The sequence below is a fragment of the Carettochelys insculpta genome, chromosome 4 (assembly GCF_033958435.1).
Source record: "Carettochelys insculpta isolate YL-2023 chromosome 4, ASM3395843v1, whole genome shotgun sequence".
In the NCBI taxonomy this organism is placed as follows: domain Eukaryota; kingdom Metazoa; phylum Chordata; order Testudines; family Carettochelyidae; genus Carettochelys; species Carettochelys insculpta.
Genome location: NC_134140.1, coordinates 48,460,054 through 48,478,177, shown reverse-complemented (window position 1 = coordinate 48,478,177; position 18,124 = coordinate 48,460,054). Strand labels below are relative to the sequence as shown.

General features: G+C 44.1%; 1 protein-coding gene and 1 long non-coding RNA gene across 3 annotated transcripts in view; one reads left to right on the top strand and one right to left on the bottom strand.

Moving 5' to 3' along the window:
• SLAIN2 (SLAIN motif family member 2) overlaps positions 1 to 18,124 on the bottom strand; it is a 71,506-nt gene that overhangs the window by 8,762 nt on the left and 44,620 nt on the right. Inside the window, exon 7 of one of the 2 annotated variants that reach the window (XM_074992736.1) lies at positions 11,374 to 11,451. The exons of the other annotated variant lie outside the window; for it this stretch is intronic. Coding sequence (XP_074848837.1) covers positions 11,374 to 11,451 — 78 coding nt within the window. The remainder of the gene's footprint in view (positions 1 to 11,373; positions 11,452 to 18,124) is intronic. 2 annotated transcript variants of the gene reach the window in all.
• On the top strand, positions 1,901 to 17,927 carry LOC142012477 (uncharacterized). The gene is made up of 3 exons (XR_012645356.1): positions 1,901 to 2,417; positions 2,730 to 2,768; positions 17,894 to 17,927. It is a non-coding gene; the product is annotated as an uncharacterized LOC142012477 (long non-coding RNA).

Here is an 18,124-nt window from a genome sequence, read left to right as displayed (position 1 = left end):
CACACAGCCCACTTATTTTTATATTTGTTTTGACACACTAAAGTTCTTAAAAGGGCAACATACTTGTTTTAAATAATTCATTCTGTGATTAAATTCTAAGGTGCCGCCAGCATGATACAATAATTGGCAGAGGGCCTAATTCTGTTCAACATATGAAAAGTACCTTCTCTAGAGAACACTGCTGAACAACATTTAATAAAAACCAGTGTAGCATCTTTATACAAGAAAGGAGAGTTACCTGCAAGCGAATAAACAAAGGAGTTCATTCTTAATCATGAAGATGACTTGCTTGTTGTACAACATGGGGGCATATATAATTCAGGTGCTACTATATACACACCACTAACACAAGCAGTTGAATTAAAATGAGAAAAGAATGTTTGAGATCTCTGCTTACACCTAAGTAACTCCATTCTTTTAAAAATATATGACTAGATCACCTAGCTATGACAAAGGCTGACTTTGTAGTCACACCACTCCATTCTGGAAGTCAAGAGACCTGCTATCAGTTCCAGATCTGCTGCAGACTTTTTGTATGGGATTATAAAAATCACTTAATTTGGGATTCGGTTTCCCTATGTCAGAGGGATAGCATGAAGCTAAAATTGTCTAAGTAAAAGATACTCGGTGTTATATGCTCTCCAGAAAAGTGAATCTAGTCCTCAGATTCAAGGATCAACATATCCTAAGAATATGAGGGAGATTCTGATCAGTTTGAAGAACACAGCATGGTCACATGGTTAGGTCCGGAGCAGTCACTGGCTTACTATGCTATTTTGAGTAAGTTGCATAAACTGCTTCAGTTAAATACGATCTCTTTGCTATTTCACAAGAGCATTGGCCTTATTCTGTGTAATGCACAGATTATTTTTTGCATGAAAATATTACAGCTGTTACGCACTTTGAAATATCAGTACCAGTAAAACTATTTACAGAACAGTTTGCCCTTTTAAGACCTTTGAAATACAATCAGAAGTGATAAAAGATATCACTGTTTCTCTGAACCCCCGTTGCAAATAATTGTTCAGGCTCTGATATTTACACAACAACTATATACCTATTAAAACATCTTTGGAAAAGTGTTCCTATGGGTTCTCTAGTATAGATGACTTCATAGCTGTCTCTCTCCTGGAGAGCTGGAACTTCAGATAAGAGTCGTCCGTTACTACAGGGAGTACTGAAGATCTCAAGATAGTGAACACAAATATCCAGCAGCTGCACAATGTTCTGAGCATGTGGGCAGAAGACTAAGTTGTTGTCCTACACAGTTCTTTGGTGATTGCATACTTTAAAGGTGCCCTGAGATAGAAATTGACCTTACAGAGTTTATATGGACACTGGACAGCAGCAACAGGTTGCATCCTTAGTAAAAGATTAATGCAACCAGAGTGTCATTTGGATAGTTGAGCAATATCGCCAAACCTTTAGATCTTTCTGTGAACAAAAGGAAGAGTTTATGGGACTCCCTAATTTCCTTAGTGCTGTCCACCTAGAATACTAGTGCTCATCTATCGAATGTATGCAAAATTACCTACCTGTTGACACAAGGTGATTTTGGGACAGAAACAGAGCGCGCGATCTGTTGAATCACAATCAGAAGCAGAGGTAACTTTAGGGAGAAACTTGAGATTGTGGTCTCAGAGTTAATTTCTTCCAAAATAAGAACTTGAAGGGCTGCTATTTCTCCTATACACCTAGCTGGGGTAACAGCAATTAAAAATGCTGTTTTCCTGGATGGGTGTAAGAAAGAGCATTAGCCGTTGGCTCAAAGGGAAATCTAATCAGATCTCCGAGAACTAGGTTAAGATCACAGGTTCGGAAGATATTCCCAATGCCCTTAAGAAATCAATCTGTGAGCAGGTAAGTGAATGCACATTTTCTGTCTACTTCATGACGGAAAGCTGTTATGGCAATGAGGTGTATCTTAATGGAGCTGAGAAAGTTTTGAAGTCTAAAATGTAATCAAACTGGATGGACGATGAGGTCTCTCTGCTCTTAGAATGATATCAAATTTTCAATTGCTTCCATTTTTGTAGGTATGTAAAGTAGCTGACCTTTGGCAGCATAGCAATGTGTCTTTCACCTCATCAGATTATTCAACCTCTAAGTCTTGGAACCAAGAAGCAGTCACCATGGAGGCAACAGGTCAACTTGTTTTTGAGGGAAAAGGTGAGCAATACGCTGAGTAACCATAGGACAGACTCACCTGTACCTGGTAGAAGAACCAGACTTGTCTTGGCCAAGAGGGGGCAAATCAAACTAACTCTTGCTTTGTCTTTTCAATAGGACTTTGGACAGAAAAGAAAGTAGAAGAAAGTCTTACAAGAGATACCATCTCATGGAAGAATATGGGCTTCTCCTAATGAATGTTTCTCAAGGTCAACTCTGGAGCAGTAACAAAGACATATCTTGTGCCAGTAAGTAGCAGAGAGAGATCTATGGTCTGGATTTTTCAAAAGGCGAATATGTTGCAAAGCGCCTGATTTCAGTTCCCATTCATGGTTGTGCTTGAGACTGTTGGCTGTCACATTCTGTAGCTCTAGTATGTAGATGGCTGATACAAACATGATATGATGCATCAATTTCAAAGTTTTGAGTGCATCTAAGCAGAGGGAGGGAGATCTAGCACTCCCATCCCCTGGCAATTTATGTAAAACATAAGAACTTAAGAACGGCCATAATGGGTTAGACCAAAGGTCCACCTAACCCAGTATCTTGTCTTCCAACAGAGTCAATGCCAGATGACCCAAAGGGAGTGAACAGAACAGGTAAGCATGAAAGTGATCCCTCTCCTGTCATCAACAATCATCACACTGTCTTTCATTATATTTTGTGCATGCTGATGAATGGCAGAAAGCGTGCATAGACGTTTCTGAATGCCCCCAGGGCCAAAATATTGATGTGTGTCTTTAGAGCCAACACTGCTGGTGGTTGCACGAATGGAACATCTGTTCAGATATTAAATGGGTCTTTCCACCAGCCCAGGGACTGCCTAGTAGCTAGAACTGTGCTACAGATGGCACCGGATGTGTTGATTCAATTGACCAGTGTCTCCCCAAGCCAGTAATAATGAGGCGGGCTTTCTGGTTACACCATTCAGGGCTGCCCAAAGTGCTTCAGATGATAGTGGAAGATCTGTTGAAGGGCCGAGGCTTTCTACAGATAAAGCAGACTCCTCTTTCTACGCCCTGAAGAAGTCCGGGGCCATTTTACACTCCCTGGGAATCTACACTGAGGACAAAAGAGAAGATACAGCTGTCAACCTCCTCAGTACCCAATGCATTCATTACCATCAGGCTGGGTTGTAGAAGCAGAAAGTAAGTCTTTCTGGGAAGGATGTGGAACTTCTGCTTAGCTCTCTGACAGATTGATTCAATGGAGTTGTATGGCTAATCACGTGACCTTGGAAGGTTCTAAAATCATTTAATTAAGACAGCTGCAAATTCCCATGCAGGAGGTAACATGCCACAAGCTGGTAAATTTTCTTCACCGTGTGTGTTTTATCTCCTGCCAGAGAATTTACACCTCATATGCCACTTAGCAAGACCCTGAAAGTTCTTACGATCATCACTTTGTCATGGTGGGGCGCAGTTTCCTCCAGCTGCAGCTACTTCTGGAGCTGCTACCCATCCCAGAGAGCATCCTGAAGCAGGGGGAAGCACCCAGAGGTGGATCTGGTCACCGCCCCCCCCACCCCAAAGCAGCTGTGTTTACTATTCATTGCCAGAGATACATTTTAAGATACATTTTTCTGAGTATTTGGTATGCAGAAAAGAGGAGTTGCTCACCGTACTAACGATGGTTCTTCGAGATGTGTCCCCATGGGTGCTCCACAATAGGTGTCGGGCTCGCCCAGCGCCGCAGATCGGAATTCTTCCAGCAGTTTCTCCTGGATCACGCATGCGCCAGCGCACGCTGCTCCCTTGCACGTCCCCAGCCATGTGCGCGATCCGGTCCCCGCCAGTTCCTTGACCAACCGCCTTGGATGCTCCTGAAAAACGCTAAACAGAGATCCGAAGCAGGGAGGATGGGCGGGTGGTGGAGCACCCACGGGGACACATCTCGAAGAACCATCGTTACTACGGTGAATAACTTCTCTTTCTTCATCGAGTGTCCCCGTGGGTGCTCCAGAATAGGTGACTACCCAGCAGTAACCCAAGTAAGGAGGTGGGTAATCGGTTTATGTGCAGCTCGCCCCCGAAAGGACTGCTGTCAACAGACGGGTGTCCTCTTGGTATACCCGATGTAGTGCATAATGTTTGGCGAAGGTGTCATAGGATGACCAGGTCGCCGCTCTACAGATGTCTTTTAACGCGATGCCCTTGAAGAAGGCTGTTGACGCCGCCACTGCCCTGGTGGAGTGAGCCCTAGCCGGGGCTAGCAAAAGAGTCTTTCGAAGTTCGTAGCACATTTTTATACAGGACACAATGTGCTTCGAGATTCTCTGTGAAGAGAGACCGTCTCCTTTTGACCTGGGAGCGAGAGAGACTAGAAGTCTGTCCGTTTTCTGGAAGGACTTAGTTCTGTCTATATAGAAGGCCAGCGCCCTTCTCACGTCTAGGAGATGTAGGCGTGCCTCCTTGCTGGAGCTGTGAGGCTTCAAGTAAAACGAGGGTAACACTATTGGTTCGTTAAGGTGGAACTCTGAAGAAACTTTCGGAACAAAGGCTGGGTGCAGCCGTAAAGTTACCGCCTCCTTTGAGAATACTGTGCAGGGTGGCGTTGCCATAACTGCTGCGAGCTCACTCACCCTGCGAGCTGACGTAATTGCAAGGAGGAATGTTGTTTTTATCGTAAGGAGACGTAGGGGAACTGTGGATAAGGGTTCAAATGGTGGACCCATTAGCATGCTGAGCACCAAGTCCAAGTTCCACAGTGGTGGAAGTGGTTTCCGAGGGGGGTACAGGTTTACCAGCCCCTTCAGGAACCTGGTAACAATAGGATGGGCAAATACCGTGGGCCCCTCCTCTGCGTGCCGAAAAGCAGATATAGCGGCGAGCTGGTTTTAGCGAGGATAGGGAAAGCCCGCCCCTCTTGAGGTCCAATAAGTATTCTAGTATTACAGGTATAGGAACTTCAAGGGGAGCTAACCGCTTGGCGGAACACCAGGCAGTGAATCGAGTCCATTTCTGTTTGTAGGTCTTCCTGGTGGAGGTCCTTCGGCTACTTTCCAGGACTTGTTGTACTCCCTCCGTACATGTGCTTTCTAGGGAGCTGAGCCATGGATTAGCCATGCTTGTAGGCGCAGACCTTGAAGGTGTGGGTGCACTATGGACTCCTGGGCTTGCGTGAGTAGGTCCGGCGCCACCGGAAGGGGGAGCGGTGGGCGGTCCGACATCCTCAGAAGCAAGGGGAACCATTGCTGTCGATCCCACGTTGGGACTACTAGAATCATGCGGGCTCTCTCCCTTCTGGCTTTCTGCAAGACCTTGTGGATGAGCACTGTGGGGGGACACACGTAAAGTAGGGGGCCCCTCCATGAAATCGTGAATGCGTCCCCCAGGGACCCCCGCCCCAATCCTGCCCTGGAGCAGTACTGGGGGCACTTCTTGTTGTGCTCAGTGGCAAAAAGGTCTATCTGGGGAAACCCCCATGTGTGAAAGATCGGTCGTAGCAGATCGGAGCGGATCTGCCATTCGTGCGTGAGTGCGAAGCGCCTGCTCAGCTGGTCTGCTTTCACGTTGTGAGCTCCCGGCAAATACAAGGCTTTCAACGTTATATTGTTGGTGATGCACCAGTTCCACAGCCGAACTGCTTCCGCACATAGGGCACGGGATCGGGCTCCTCCTTGTCGATTTATATAAAACATAGTGGAGGTATTGTCTGTATTGATCCCGACTACTTTGCCCTGTATGTGGTCTCGAAAATGTTTGCAGGCGTTGAACAAGGCTCTGAGCTCCAGTATATTTATGTGCAGCGACTGTTCTGTAGGGAACCATAGGCCTTGCGTCACCTTGTCGCCGATGTGTGCTCCCCATCCTATGTGGGAAGCATCGGTAGTAAGAAAAATAGAGATTTGTGGTTGGTGAAAGGGTACCTGTTAGCAGGTTCTTGGGGTTTACCCACCACTGCAGTGATCTGCGCACCTCTGTCGTGGGCGATACCACCCTGCAGACAGTGTGGGATGCCGGTTTGTAGATGCTCACCAGCCAGTGTTGTAGGCTGCGCATGTGCAATCTGGCATTTTGCACCACAAACATCGCTGCCGCCATGTGGCCCAGCAGCTGCAAGCACGTTAAGACCGGCACCATGGGGCTGTATGTAATGACTTGCACCAGCGAACTGATGGCGCGAAAGCGGGCGTTGGGTAGATACACCCTTGCTGTGATAGAGTTTATACGTGCCCCTATAAGCTCTATGTCTTGTGTGGGGTCCGTCTTTGACTTCGCGAGGTTGATGACTAAGCCCAGCGAAGAAAACGTGTCTGCTGTTACGCGTATCATGCATAGGACCTCTACCTTCGAGGCCCTTGCAATAGGCAGTCATCCAGGTATGGGAATATAAATACCCCGTCAGTGCAGGTAGGCTGACACCACTGCCAGGGTTTTGGTAAAGACTCTGGGGGCTGAGGAGAGGCCGAACGGGAGAACCTTGTACTGGAAATGCTCCTTGCTGACCGTAAAACGGAGGAAGCGCCTGTGTGCCGGGTGGATCGTTATATGAAAGTAAGCATCTTGTAAGTCGAGGGCTGCAAACCAATCTCCATCGTCCAGTGCCGTGAGTATGGAGGCGACTGTGATCATCCGAAAACGTTGTTTGCACAAGTACCGGTTGAGGCCCCGAAGATCTAAGATGGGCCTCCAGCCTCCTGTTTTCTTCTCTGTGAGGAAGTAGCGTGAATAAAAGCCTTTCCCCTGGAATTGCTCCGGCATTCTTTCCACCGCCCCTATGAACGTAAGATGGTCTACCTCCTGTTTGAGTCTCACCTCGTGGGAAGCGTCCCTGAGGTGGGGCCTGGGAAGAGGTTTCGGCGGTGGGAGCGACTGGAAGGGGATCGCGTAACCCATGGCTATGATCTCCAGTACCCATTTGTCTGCGGTGATCTTTTGCCATTGGGAGTGAAACGGTCGGAGGCGATGATGGAACATGAGCTGGGAATGGCACTGCGCGATGGTAGTGATAGTGCAGCCCTCGACATGCCCGTCAAACTTGTTGCCTTTGGGCCTGCCCCAAGGATGCACGGCTTTGTTGAGAATGTTGCCTGGGGAGTTCTATACTGTTGCTGCTGTTGATGTCGCCCTTGGTCGTAGCCCCGTTGGTACTGAGCACGCTGTGGTTGGTACGGGTATCGTATTTGCTGAGGGTAATACTTTTTCTTCCTATATGGAGGGGTATAAATACCCAGAGTTCTAAGTGTAGCTCTGGAGTCCTTACTGGAGTGGAGGACCGAGTCGGTTGAGTCTGCAAACAATTTCTGCGTGTCAAAGTGAAGATCCACAATCGTCGCCTGCAGATCCCTCGGGATACCCGATGTCTGGAGCCAGGATTCTCTACGCATGACCACCGCTGTAGCCGTTGAGCGTGCCGCTGTGTCCGCCACGTCCAGGGCGATCTGGACTCCCGTCCTCGAAGCCGCGTAGCCCTCTTGCACAATTGCCTTTAGCCCCGGCTTCTTATCTTCCGGAAGCGAATCCATGAGAGAAGTAAGCCTGGAGTAATTATCAAAATTATGGTTCGCTAGATGTGCTGCATAGTTTGCCATTCTCAATAGCAGGGTGGAGGAGGAATATACCTTCCTGCCAAACAGCTCTAGCTTCTTGGCATCTTTGTCTGAACCCCCCGATTTGTACTGAGAAGTCTGATCTCTGCTGAGACGATTCTACCACCAATGAGTTTGGTTGTGGGTGACTAAAAAAAGGAACTCCATGCCCTTCGCTGGGACAAAGTACTTCTTATCCGCTCTCTTGTTCATAGGTGGAGCAGAGGCTGGGGTCTGCCATATGGTAGTGGCTGACTCCATAATGACTTCGTCGAGTGGGATAGCAATTTTGGATGAAGCCGGGGGTCTGAAATTTTTCCAGGAGTTTGTGATGTTTCTCCTGCACTTCTGCCGTTTGGATGCCTTGCATAAAAGCCACCCTTTTAAACAGCTCCTGAAACTGTTTGAGGTCGTCCTGGGGAGCAACGTCCCCAGGGACTGTGGCCTCATCAGGGGAGGACGAGGAGGAACCACTAGGGTAAACCTCCCTCAAACTCCCAGGTTCCTGCGGCCAATGGTACACCCACTCGCTGGAGGGTTGCAAAGGAAAGTCTTGGGGTTCTAAAATTAACTCCCCTTGAGATAGCTGTGTTTCCGTCTCCGGCCAGGAGTGTCCATGGGGGTACTGGATGGCTGGGGGGGACCTGCCCCTAGGTGTAGGCCTGGGGTGTCTGTGTCCAGCATGATAAGAACGACCATGGCAGCACGGGCCCGGGGATGGAGACCTGGACCACTCTCGGGGTGCGTACCCCCGACGTCTGGGATAGCGAGATCTCCGCGACGATACAGATAACTATGAAACTGGTTTGTGATAGTACTCCAGGGGATCCAGTCCCAGAAAGGGCAAAGGCGGGCAAAGGCCCAAGCCATGGTGATGTAGGTTGGAGGAATGGAGGAGGCGGCTCTGGATAGGCCGGTGGAGACCCAGATCTTCTGGGTGTCATGTGCAGCGTAAGGGGAGGGCTTGTTGATAGCAGCATTTCAGCCCTGTCCGGAGAAGGGCTGCGGTGCCGGGTTTTTGCTCTTGCCTTCCCCTTCTCCTGCGGGGCTGCACCGCTCCCTCCTGTGCCGGGGATCTCGGCCTTGCTGTCAGCACCACTCTCAGCCCACTCAGCTGCGGTGCCGCGTGGATGACATCCTCCAGTGCCTGCAGGCTCCGTGCCTGTTGGCCCTGCACCGCTGGCGCTGCAGGGGTCGGTGCCGCCTGTGGCGGTGCCGCCGGTTCCAGCGCTTGCCTGGCCGCCGCTCTAGGTGCTGCGCGTGCCGGCTGTTTGGTAATTGGAGGCTCAGCCTCAGCCATGTGCGCTGCTGTGCTGCCGCTCGTTTGAGTATGCAGCTGGGGGCTGTGTGCTCCGCCCGTCCCGCTCGCTGAGACCGCAGGCAGGGATCGGGCTGGGGAGAGCTTCCTCTGTTTCTGCAACGAGGGGGTGAGGGAAGCCGCCTTCCTTTTGTGGAGCCCTGAGGGCCTCTCTGGTTGAGGCCTCTCCGGCAAGTCAGGCTGGAGAGGCTTATCAAACAGGAGCATTTTCAGCCGCATTTCTCTGTCTTTCCTGGCCCTGGCTGTGAGCTTAGCACAGAGGGAACACTTCTGGGTAACGTGTGATTCCCCCAGGCACTGAATGCATTCGCTATGCCCATCGGAGGCCAGCATAGCTTCGCGGCAGGACTCACAATTTTTAAAGCCTGAAGAGGACATTGCAGTGAGTGTTTTTGTTGCTGATAGGGCACTTAGCACTCAATTCGTGCCTGTTTACCCGTCGCGGATACCGGCCTGCAGCAGCGGGAGGCCTACTGGCCTACATGTCCACGCCTCTTCTCCGCTCCTCTCTCTCTTTTTATTATGTATTTTTTTCTTTCTCTTTTTTTTTTTTGGAAGAAAAAAGAACAACAGTTTACACGTAAAACTCTAGCTAATCTGACTCTGGCCGTAGGCTGAGCGGATTCCGTCTGCAGCCGATGGCAGTTCAGAAGGAACTGGCGGGGACCGGATCGCGCACGTGGCTGGGGACGCGCAAGGGAGTGGTGCACGCCAGCACATGCGCAATCCAGGAGAAACTGCTGGAAGAATTCCGATCTGCGGTGCCAGGCGAGCCCGACACCTATTGTGGAGCACCCACGGGGACACTCAATGAAGAATGGCTGTTATCAATAAAAAAAGCATGACTAGCTGCAGAGACTTGTCTAATGTACTTCATTTTCAGGTGAAGCACTGTCTTACACTAGGATCCACTGGTCTTGAGAGATAATGGAACCAACTGCATTTTATAAAGTTTGTACAATTGTATGTTTTGGTTTTATCTGCATCAAGAATTGGCAGTGTCTTGTACAAGCCCACCAGGGCCGTGTCTACACGTGCACGCTACTTCGAAGTAGCAGCGCCAACTTCGAAATAGCGCCTGTCACGGCTACACGTGTTGGTCGCTATTTCGAAGTTGAAATCAACGTTAGGCGGCAAGACGTCGAAGTCGCTAACCCCATGAGGGGATGGGAATAGCGCCCTACTTTGAAGTTGAACGTCGAAGTAGGGCACGTGTAGACGATCCACGTCCCGCAACATCGAAATAGCGGGGTCCACCATGGCGGCCATCAGCTGAGGGGTTGAGAGACGCTCTCTCTCCAGCCCCTGTGGGGCTCTATGGTCACCGTGTGCAGCAGCCCTTAGCCCAGGGCTTCTGGCTGCTGCAGCTGGGATCCATGCTCCATGCACAGGGTCTGCAACCAGTTGTCGGCTCTGTGGATCTTGTGTTGTTTAGTGCAACTGTGTCTGGGAGGGGCCCTTTAAGGGAGCGGCTTGCTGTTGAGTCCGCCCTGTGCCCTGTCTGCAGCTGTGCCTGGCACCCTTATTTCGATGTGTGCTACTTTGGCGTGTAGACGTTCCCTCGCAGCGCCTATTTCGATGTGGTGCTGCCCAACGTCGAAGTTGAACGTCGACGTTGCCAGCCCTGGAGGACGTGTAGACGTTATTCATCGAAATAGACTATTTCGATGTCGCTACATCGAAATAAGCTATTTCGATGTTGCGTGCACGTGTAGACGTAGCCCAGAAGTTAAAATAACTAATTAGGGTGCAGGTAATAAGTACGGTCTAGCTGGATTAAAGTTTAACTTTTGATTCTTTTCTGTCAAGAACATCAACATTCTCCCCAAAATGCATAATTATTGGTTTTTGCAACAATTCTCTTAATTCTCTTAAGGAGAATTGCTCCTATATTTGAGCTTTTCAAGAGTAACTTTCTAGTATCTATTTCTAACAGTGACATGAAAGGCAATTTTTCACCCATGACTGTTATTGTTCCAGTGTAGAGGGAGAACAGAAGTGGGATTTTTTTTTAAATACACAATACAGCCATTACACTTCATTTCATAACTGCAGCCTTAATGAACGTGGCTTCAGAAATCAGCATCGCTAATCCAAACTAGTTTTGTTTTCTTCATATGCTTGAAGTCACAAGCTCTTGGATCATATCTCAAAGGTAATATCCATCCCTCAAGAAACCTTTCTTCACAGCAGATAAGACATGATTGTGCTGTACTGATATACTCAAATCAATTTACTGTTAGTCCCTACATACAGTTTGTATTTTTTTTTTTTTTAATTAAAAGGTACAAGATTTAACACATTAACACTTTTTGGCGTTTTGCTGGAACTTGTTAAGAGGCTGTAAGTTAATTACCTCCTTTTGTAGATGTAGTTTGAAGAAACTGTTTGGTTTTGAAGGCAGCACGAGGCAAATTTTTCTGCCTTTGCATAGCTGTTGAAAGATAAGAAGTGTTATATTTGTCTAAAAAGACAAGCGAACTCAATTCACTTGGGATATAGAACCGCATCTGCTTGTGAGCATCAGGGAGCAAGCATCTAGCAAAGTGCATAACAGTTTTCAAAAGCAGTTATGGCTCTATAAGAAGTGAACTGTTTTGGTTTGAAGTGGTGCTTGCTGTATTAAAAGGCTGCAAAGGGATAGTGTCAAAACCTTGTAGTGCAAAATGCATATATACCTTAACAGTAAAGAAGTTTATTGCATAGTTAAAAACCCAGGAAAGCAAAAACAACACACCAAAGGAAAAAAAAGCCACCAGCAAACATGCCACAGCAATCTTGTGCAAGATTAGATAAAAAGTAAAGATTGAAACTAAGACAGTCAGATATATAACTTCATAAAACAAGATGTATGTTGTTTTGAAGCAAATAGAAATGTTCAGAAAAGATGACTCAAACATTTCAATTCATAGGAGACAAAATTACTTCTAAGGCTTGTTGTCTAAAAATGCTATTTTATCATGCAAGTCTGCCAAACTTTGAAGTCACAGAATGTTCAACTCGCAGCAACCTAACATGCATTATTTGTAAGTTAGTATAGCATGAATTTCCCCTCAAGCTTATACAAATGTATGCAAACTAATAATCAAAGCAATCAAATTCAAGACTGCCAGTCATCAAATTTAGATATATTCCAGAATTACCCAGCTTTGCTAGCTTCTGCAAAGATAGATCTCAGCAAAAAAACTAGCCCTGTTAGCACCTTGAAGTCTCTGTAATCTCCCCTTTGTCAACAGCCTTGCAGTGAAGTGGTAAGAGCAGCAGATGATTGGCAGGAAGGAACGTACAAGGAATTCACAGGTTCAGTAACATATCGCCATCTTTAACAGCTGAGAGAAGCCTCTACTGGAACCTAAGGCCTTGTCTACAGACAAAAGTTGCACCATTTTCACTTTACTGGTGTGAAATGGTACAATGTCTGTTCTGTGTCTGTACTTATATCAAAGCGTTCATACCAGTATAAATTATACAGGAATGGGAATAAGCTATACAATTACAATGGCAACATTATATTAGTATAACTGTATCCACACTAGGAATCCTATCAGTGTAACTATTTGGGGGAAGAACACGTGTCTGTATCAGTACTAAAATGGTGTAGCTCAGACCTCAGTTACCATCCCTGGCATAACCCCAGAGGGAGGACAGCTTGAATACAAGGCTCCCCCGCTCTACTAAGCGGCCAGCATTTTATACCTAGTCAAACACCAGAAGTGGAGGAATTCTAATGGGAAATTAGCACCTTACTTTTTTAAAGCAACTTCCCCAACTTGACCAAATGTGTACAATCATAATAAGAGATTCTTCTACAGGACCTCTTTCACTTTAAAATTTACAACAGCTCTTTCCGTAGTATGGAGGAAGAGAATAGGAAAAATTGCATAGTTTTTCCTCATCTGTTTATGGCTGACTGGTGAGTCTGCTTGTCTTGGTCTTAAACGCTACAATACATGTTTACTGACACTTGTTAATTTCCATTAAATATTAAAAATAGTGAGGTGCTTATAAATATAACACCAGATACTCTAATTCATAAATTGAAAGAACAGGGATGATAGTCTGAACCAGAGTCTAACCAATCTGAACCCCATTCTATGATAAAAGCGTGCAGCTTCACATGCACAACCATTACCACTTTGACATAGAAACTCATGGGGCATCTGTTGGTGAACTTAATTTCTAGATTGTAAAATATTATTGTACAATGCACCCCTCCCATTTAAAGTCTATTCAACCAAACAAGAAAAGTGATACAAGGCATCACAAAACACACTCAGCTGTTTTAATTGGGGAAATGTAATGATTTGTTCATCTAGGAATTAAATTGTAAGAGGAACACTAGCTCATCACATTGATCTATGCCTCTGCCTACTGGCTTCTTACTGAGTCAGGTTCCATTTACTTCCTGTGTTGTTGTTCTGTATAACAAAACTCAGACAAGAGCACTTTTTGTATGCTCCAGAACAAAGTTTCTCAAGAGTGAATTTAAAAAAGCAGATTTCTTTCTCCAACCCATATTCCATTACACAATTCAACCTATTTATATTTAGGTAATGGAACCCATCAGATTTAGCTTATTCTCTGATCGTGCTTAACGGTATGATTTGAGTGAATAGTTCTGGTGCTAGACATTACAGTTTAGGGGATTTTTTCCTATTCTGGATACTTAAATTTCATTTGCAAATGAGGTTAGTGAATCAACATTTACAGATCAAATTCTCTCCCAGAATTCATGATGATTCTTTAACTACATAATCATCATCACTAACATTACCAGAAAGAAATTCAGGCTTTGAAGGGGAGCAAAGCTGAGGAAACAGTTTCATTTAGGTGAATGTGCAAAATAATAAGAAATCCAATGCCAATGTTTAAGATATTTTATCTAGTTCTATCAGTTTTGGTTACATAAAGTTGAACTTTAGAGAACACCTCCAATTAGGCTACAAATAGGACTAAACACTGCCACAGATGGCATAATCTTGAAGTGCAATGTAGATTTTTAACAAATAGCTCTAAAGCAATGTTTCAAATCAACAAAACACTAAAATATATGTAGGCCATTATTTGCATAAGAATGTTTTTGTTTTTATCCTCTGTGCATGCTACAGAACTTCACCTTGGACATCTATAATTACAGACACTTTATCAAGAGACAAGCAAGCAACAAGCCGTGTTTCCTTTTTTCCGTTCCAGGGCAGAATACATTTTGTTATGTACAACCAAGCATGTGCACATGTACACCACCAATAGAAATACATGGTGCTGGCTGTGGGAACTCTGCTAATCAACTGGGCTGCACATGAATAGTTACTCAAGTGCTCAACTTACAGGAAATATTGACAACAAGGCTATAGGTACTGCACAATGAATTAATAATGAAACAACAGTGTGTGAAACTCCACTGAAGATGGGATATGTGTGAAATGTGATTATTTTGTATCAAACAGAGGAGGGGTGTAATAGCAGGGACAGTTACACATGACCACAAGGGGGCAGCAAGTGGCCCATGCCAGGGAAAAGCCAGCAGGTGGGGTGCATTGACCCTGCCCCCAAAACAGACAACACAAATAAGTCTTCTAGTACATTTACATTTTAAATACACTGATATAAATGCAAGGATACATTTTACGTACTGGATTCAGTAAAAATGTCTGTCTTCCATCAGGAAGGTTTCCCCAATAGCTTGTCAGACAAATACTAAATGAATGTGTGAGACTGTCCCTGCAGTTATGTAATTGAAAATCCGTTGTAACATATTTGTAAGAGTTTGTACTTTCATATATGGCGCTTAAGTATTACAATATGGATAGTTACAATCTGGTAAGAAGAGACACTTATTAAAATACCTTACATTCACAAAGTGATCTTTCCCATATCCCTAGGAAAGATACAACGCAGATCAGGTTAACCTACAAATAGGGGAGTGTAATTTAGCCACCTTTAAATAGGAACTGTAATACACAACTTATAGATAAGCCGACTGGCTGTGTTTACATGGCATTCCCTTTGCGGAAGGGGAATGCAAATGAGCGAGATTGAAAATAAAAATGAAGCTTGGATTTACGTCTCATGCCTCATTCATTTCAGGAAGAAGGGTCCTTTTGAAAACTGGATTTTTTTTTTTTCTGAAGAAACCCTGTCTACATGGCTGTTTTTGATTCCAGAAAAGTCTGTTCCAGAAAAACAAACAATCGCGTGCTAAGTAAATGAGGCACAAGATATGTTAATCCACACCTCATTTGTATTTTCAAATCTTGCTCATTTGCCTTCCAGAAGGTGAATGCTGTGTAGACGCAATCACTGAGTGGAGGTTTTATACTAGACTGCATCAGACTGTTTGAAAATACTTTTTCAGTTGGATTACCATTAAGAACTTATCACAGTAATGGTCTTTAGGTTGTGTACAACTATACACAGTGAAGATCATGCCTGGAAGCACATTTATTCCACGTCTACCTCTAAAGTTGCCTGTTCAACATATCATACATCTGAGCAGTTGCCAGCTAAGTGGTCTTACTCCATTCCCAACTAAGGCTTGTCTACACAAGGACAGAAAGTCGATCCCAGATGTGCATAGCTAGAATCAACATATCAGGATTGACTTCCTGCCCCATGTAGACTGAGGCTCTGGGCTCACGCTGATCTCTTATTTCAAATGGTAGCGTGGAGTACCAGGGTTGACGACCAAGCCCGGAGAGATTGATTTTGTCACATCTTCACAGATGTGGCAAAAATCAAATTCTGAGAGATCGATCATGCCATCTCAAATGCCAGGTAAGTGTAGATTTAGCCTGATTTTCAGTTGCTAGCATCCACAGCATATTCAGTAATGCAGCTTTAGCAAGCAAGTAAATTAGCCAGTGAAAAGCAAGCAGCCTTTGACAAACAAGCAGCAATGACCTTAGATGGAAATATAGCAACCCTGCAAAGCTAAGCTCATGCAAGCCCAGCAGGCGAAAGGTTTGATTCTTCAAACACAGATAGTCACTGCCATAGGAAAACATGACAAACTCTGCAACAATTTAACAGTGGTATTTTTCCAACATGAAACAGTTAAATACATACAAAATCCAATGGGAAAAAATAGAAGTTAAAATACAAAAAGGGTCAGAATTCTAAGAACTCAATACTTAACACAAGATCATCCAAAGTAGATTAACGTTATGTTTCAAATAATCTACAGGGATGTTTGGGCTTTGAAAAAAACATTCAGGTACTGGATAAGCATATTCACCTAATGATTTCCATAATACTTATCTGTCTGTTAAGTAACAACATTATTTGAGCAACGCTATCAACCCTACTTTTGATCTGCGGTCTAATGCTAAAAACTTGAAGTCACAATATTATGACTTCTTGGTAGAATTAAGCAGTGTAAGCTAGGTTGTGAAAAGTTATACTTGTAAGAGTTAAAAGTTTCTCTTGTATAGTGAGCAATAGGAAGTGTCCTAACCAAGTAAATTTTGTATGGGTTTCCTTCAAATTTTTCTCAGTACTAGAATATTTGTCCCAAACCAACCATTACGGGTTTGCAAAAGCCTCGCTTTTGTTTTACATTCTTACAAATATACAACATTCTTAATAAAACTACCATTGAAACATTCTATTGAGAGCTGCTATCAAATCATTTTTAACCAGTGTGATAATATGCATTTTAATGAGATTTTATATATGGTTTGTCTGACAGTGGAAGTAGTTCTTTAGCTGAGTTTCCTGCTTTAATAGTTTTTAATGAAATTTAATATCCAATTATGAGAGAGGTAGCGTGTTAGTCTGCATCTGCAAAAACAAGAAGCAGCCCTGAGGCACCTTATAGACTAACAGGTTTGGGTTTTTTTGTTTTTTTAAGTGCATAAGTTTTTGTGGGCAAAGACCCATGAAATACATCTGACAAAGTGGGTCTTTGCCCACAAAAGCTTACACTCAAAAAATATTAGTTTATAAGGTGCCACAGGACTTCTCTTTTTTTATTAAATGTCCAGTAAGGATATGCACTACATATTTGAGAAGTTTGTAACTATAGAAGTGCTTATATTGCCTAACAACTCAAAATAATTTTTTTCTTAATTAGATCACATTTTCCCTCATTTAGAATTTCACACACAAAAACCCACACATTAAACCTTTCATGCTTAGATAAAGGTGGGCAACATATTATATCCTAAAAGCATCCAATTATGAATATTTGAAGATTAGAAAATACAGGTACAAAGCTTGTTAAACACCCAACTTGAAATGTTTGCTTTGTTTTGTTTTTTTTTTTTTTAACATGGCAAGTCCTTTAAGGAGAGGCATACTGTCCGAATAAAAATCTAATATGGTAGTTCATAGCTCAATAATTCTCCTGCAATTGACTCAGAGCATTGGGTTGGTTCTATCTGACAGTAACGTGTGCACAAAATGGGGATTCAAAAATCATTTCATCCTTTACTGGAAAAGATATTGAAACTTGCAAGACCCCAGCATTTTTGATATCCTGCATTTCATTACTTCACTGGCTTACAAAGAAGAGACCCATCTGATAGGGCAGAGAGAGGGAGAGAGAAATGATTAAGCCAAAAGAAGATAAACAGATGTAATTTCAGATCAGCTTCCAGCATCCTTTAGAAACCATAATTTACCTTAGTTTTGTGTAATATGATAGAATTAAAAAGGTGAAAAAAGTTTTCATAAAACCTCTGAAAAAAATGCAACAGTACAAAGTTCTCTATTTAAGTAAAAGTGGTTTCCACAATACATGTACCAGAACATAAAATATTAAATGTCATTCTGAAAAGGGGACTGTTGTATTTTGTATGTTCTCTCATCTGTTTGAAGTTCATGTGATTCTTTGCTAGTATTCATTTTATTTTAATGGAGGAAATTCTGCATTTCAGCAATTACAAGCAATCACATAAGGAAAAATATGGGAAAACTTTAATGTCAAGGTTCTGTGGAAACTTCAAGAAGGTAAGAAAAATATTAAGCAGTTAAGAAAAGTAACATGGACAGTCAGCATTTTAATGGAAGAGAAATGCAAAAAACTTAATGTTATATATAATTCTTTATGACATGGTCCTCTTCAACATAAATTGTGTACACATGCTACTGCTTTCAATCTAATTCCA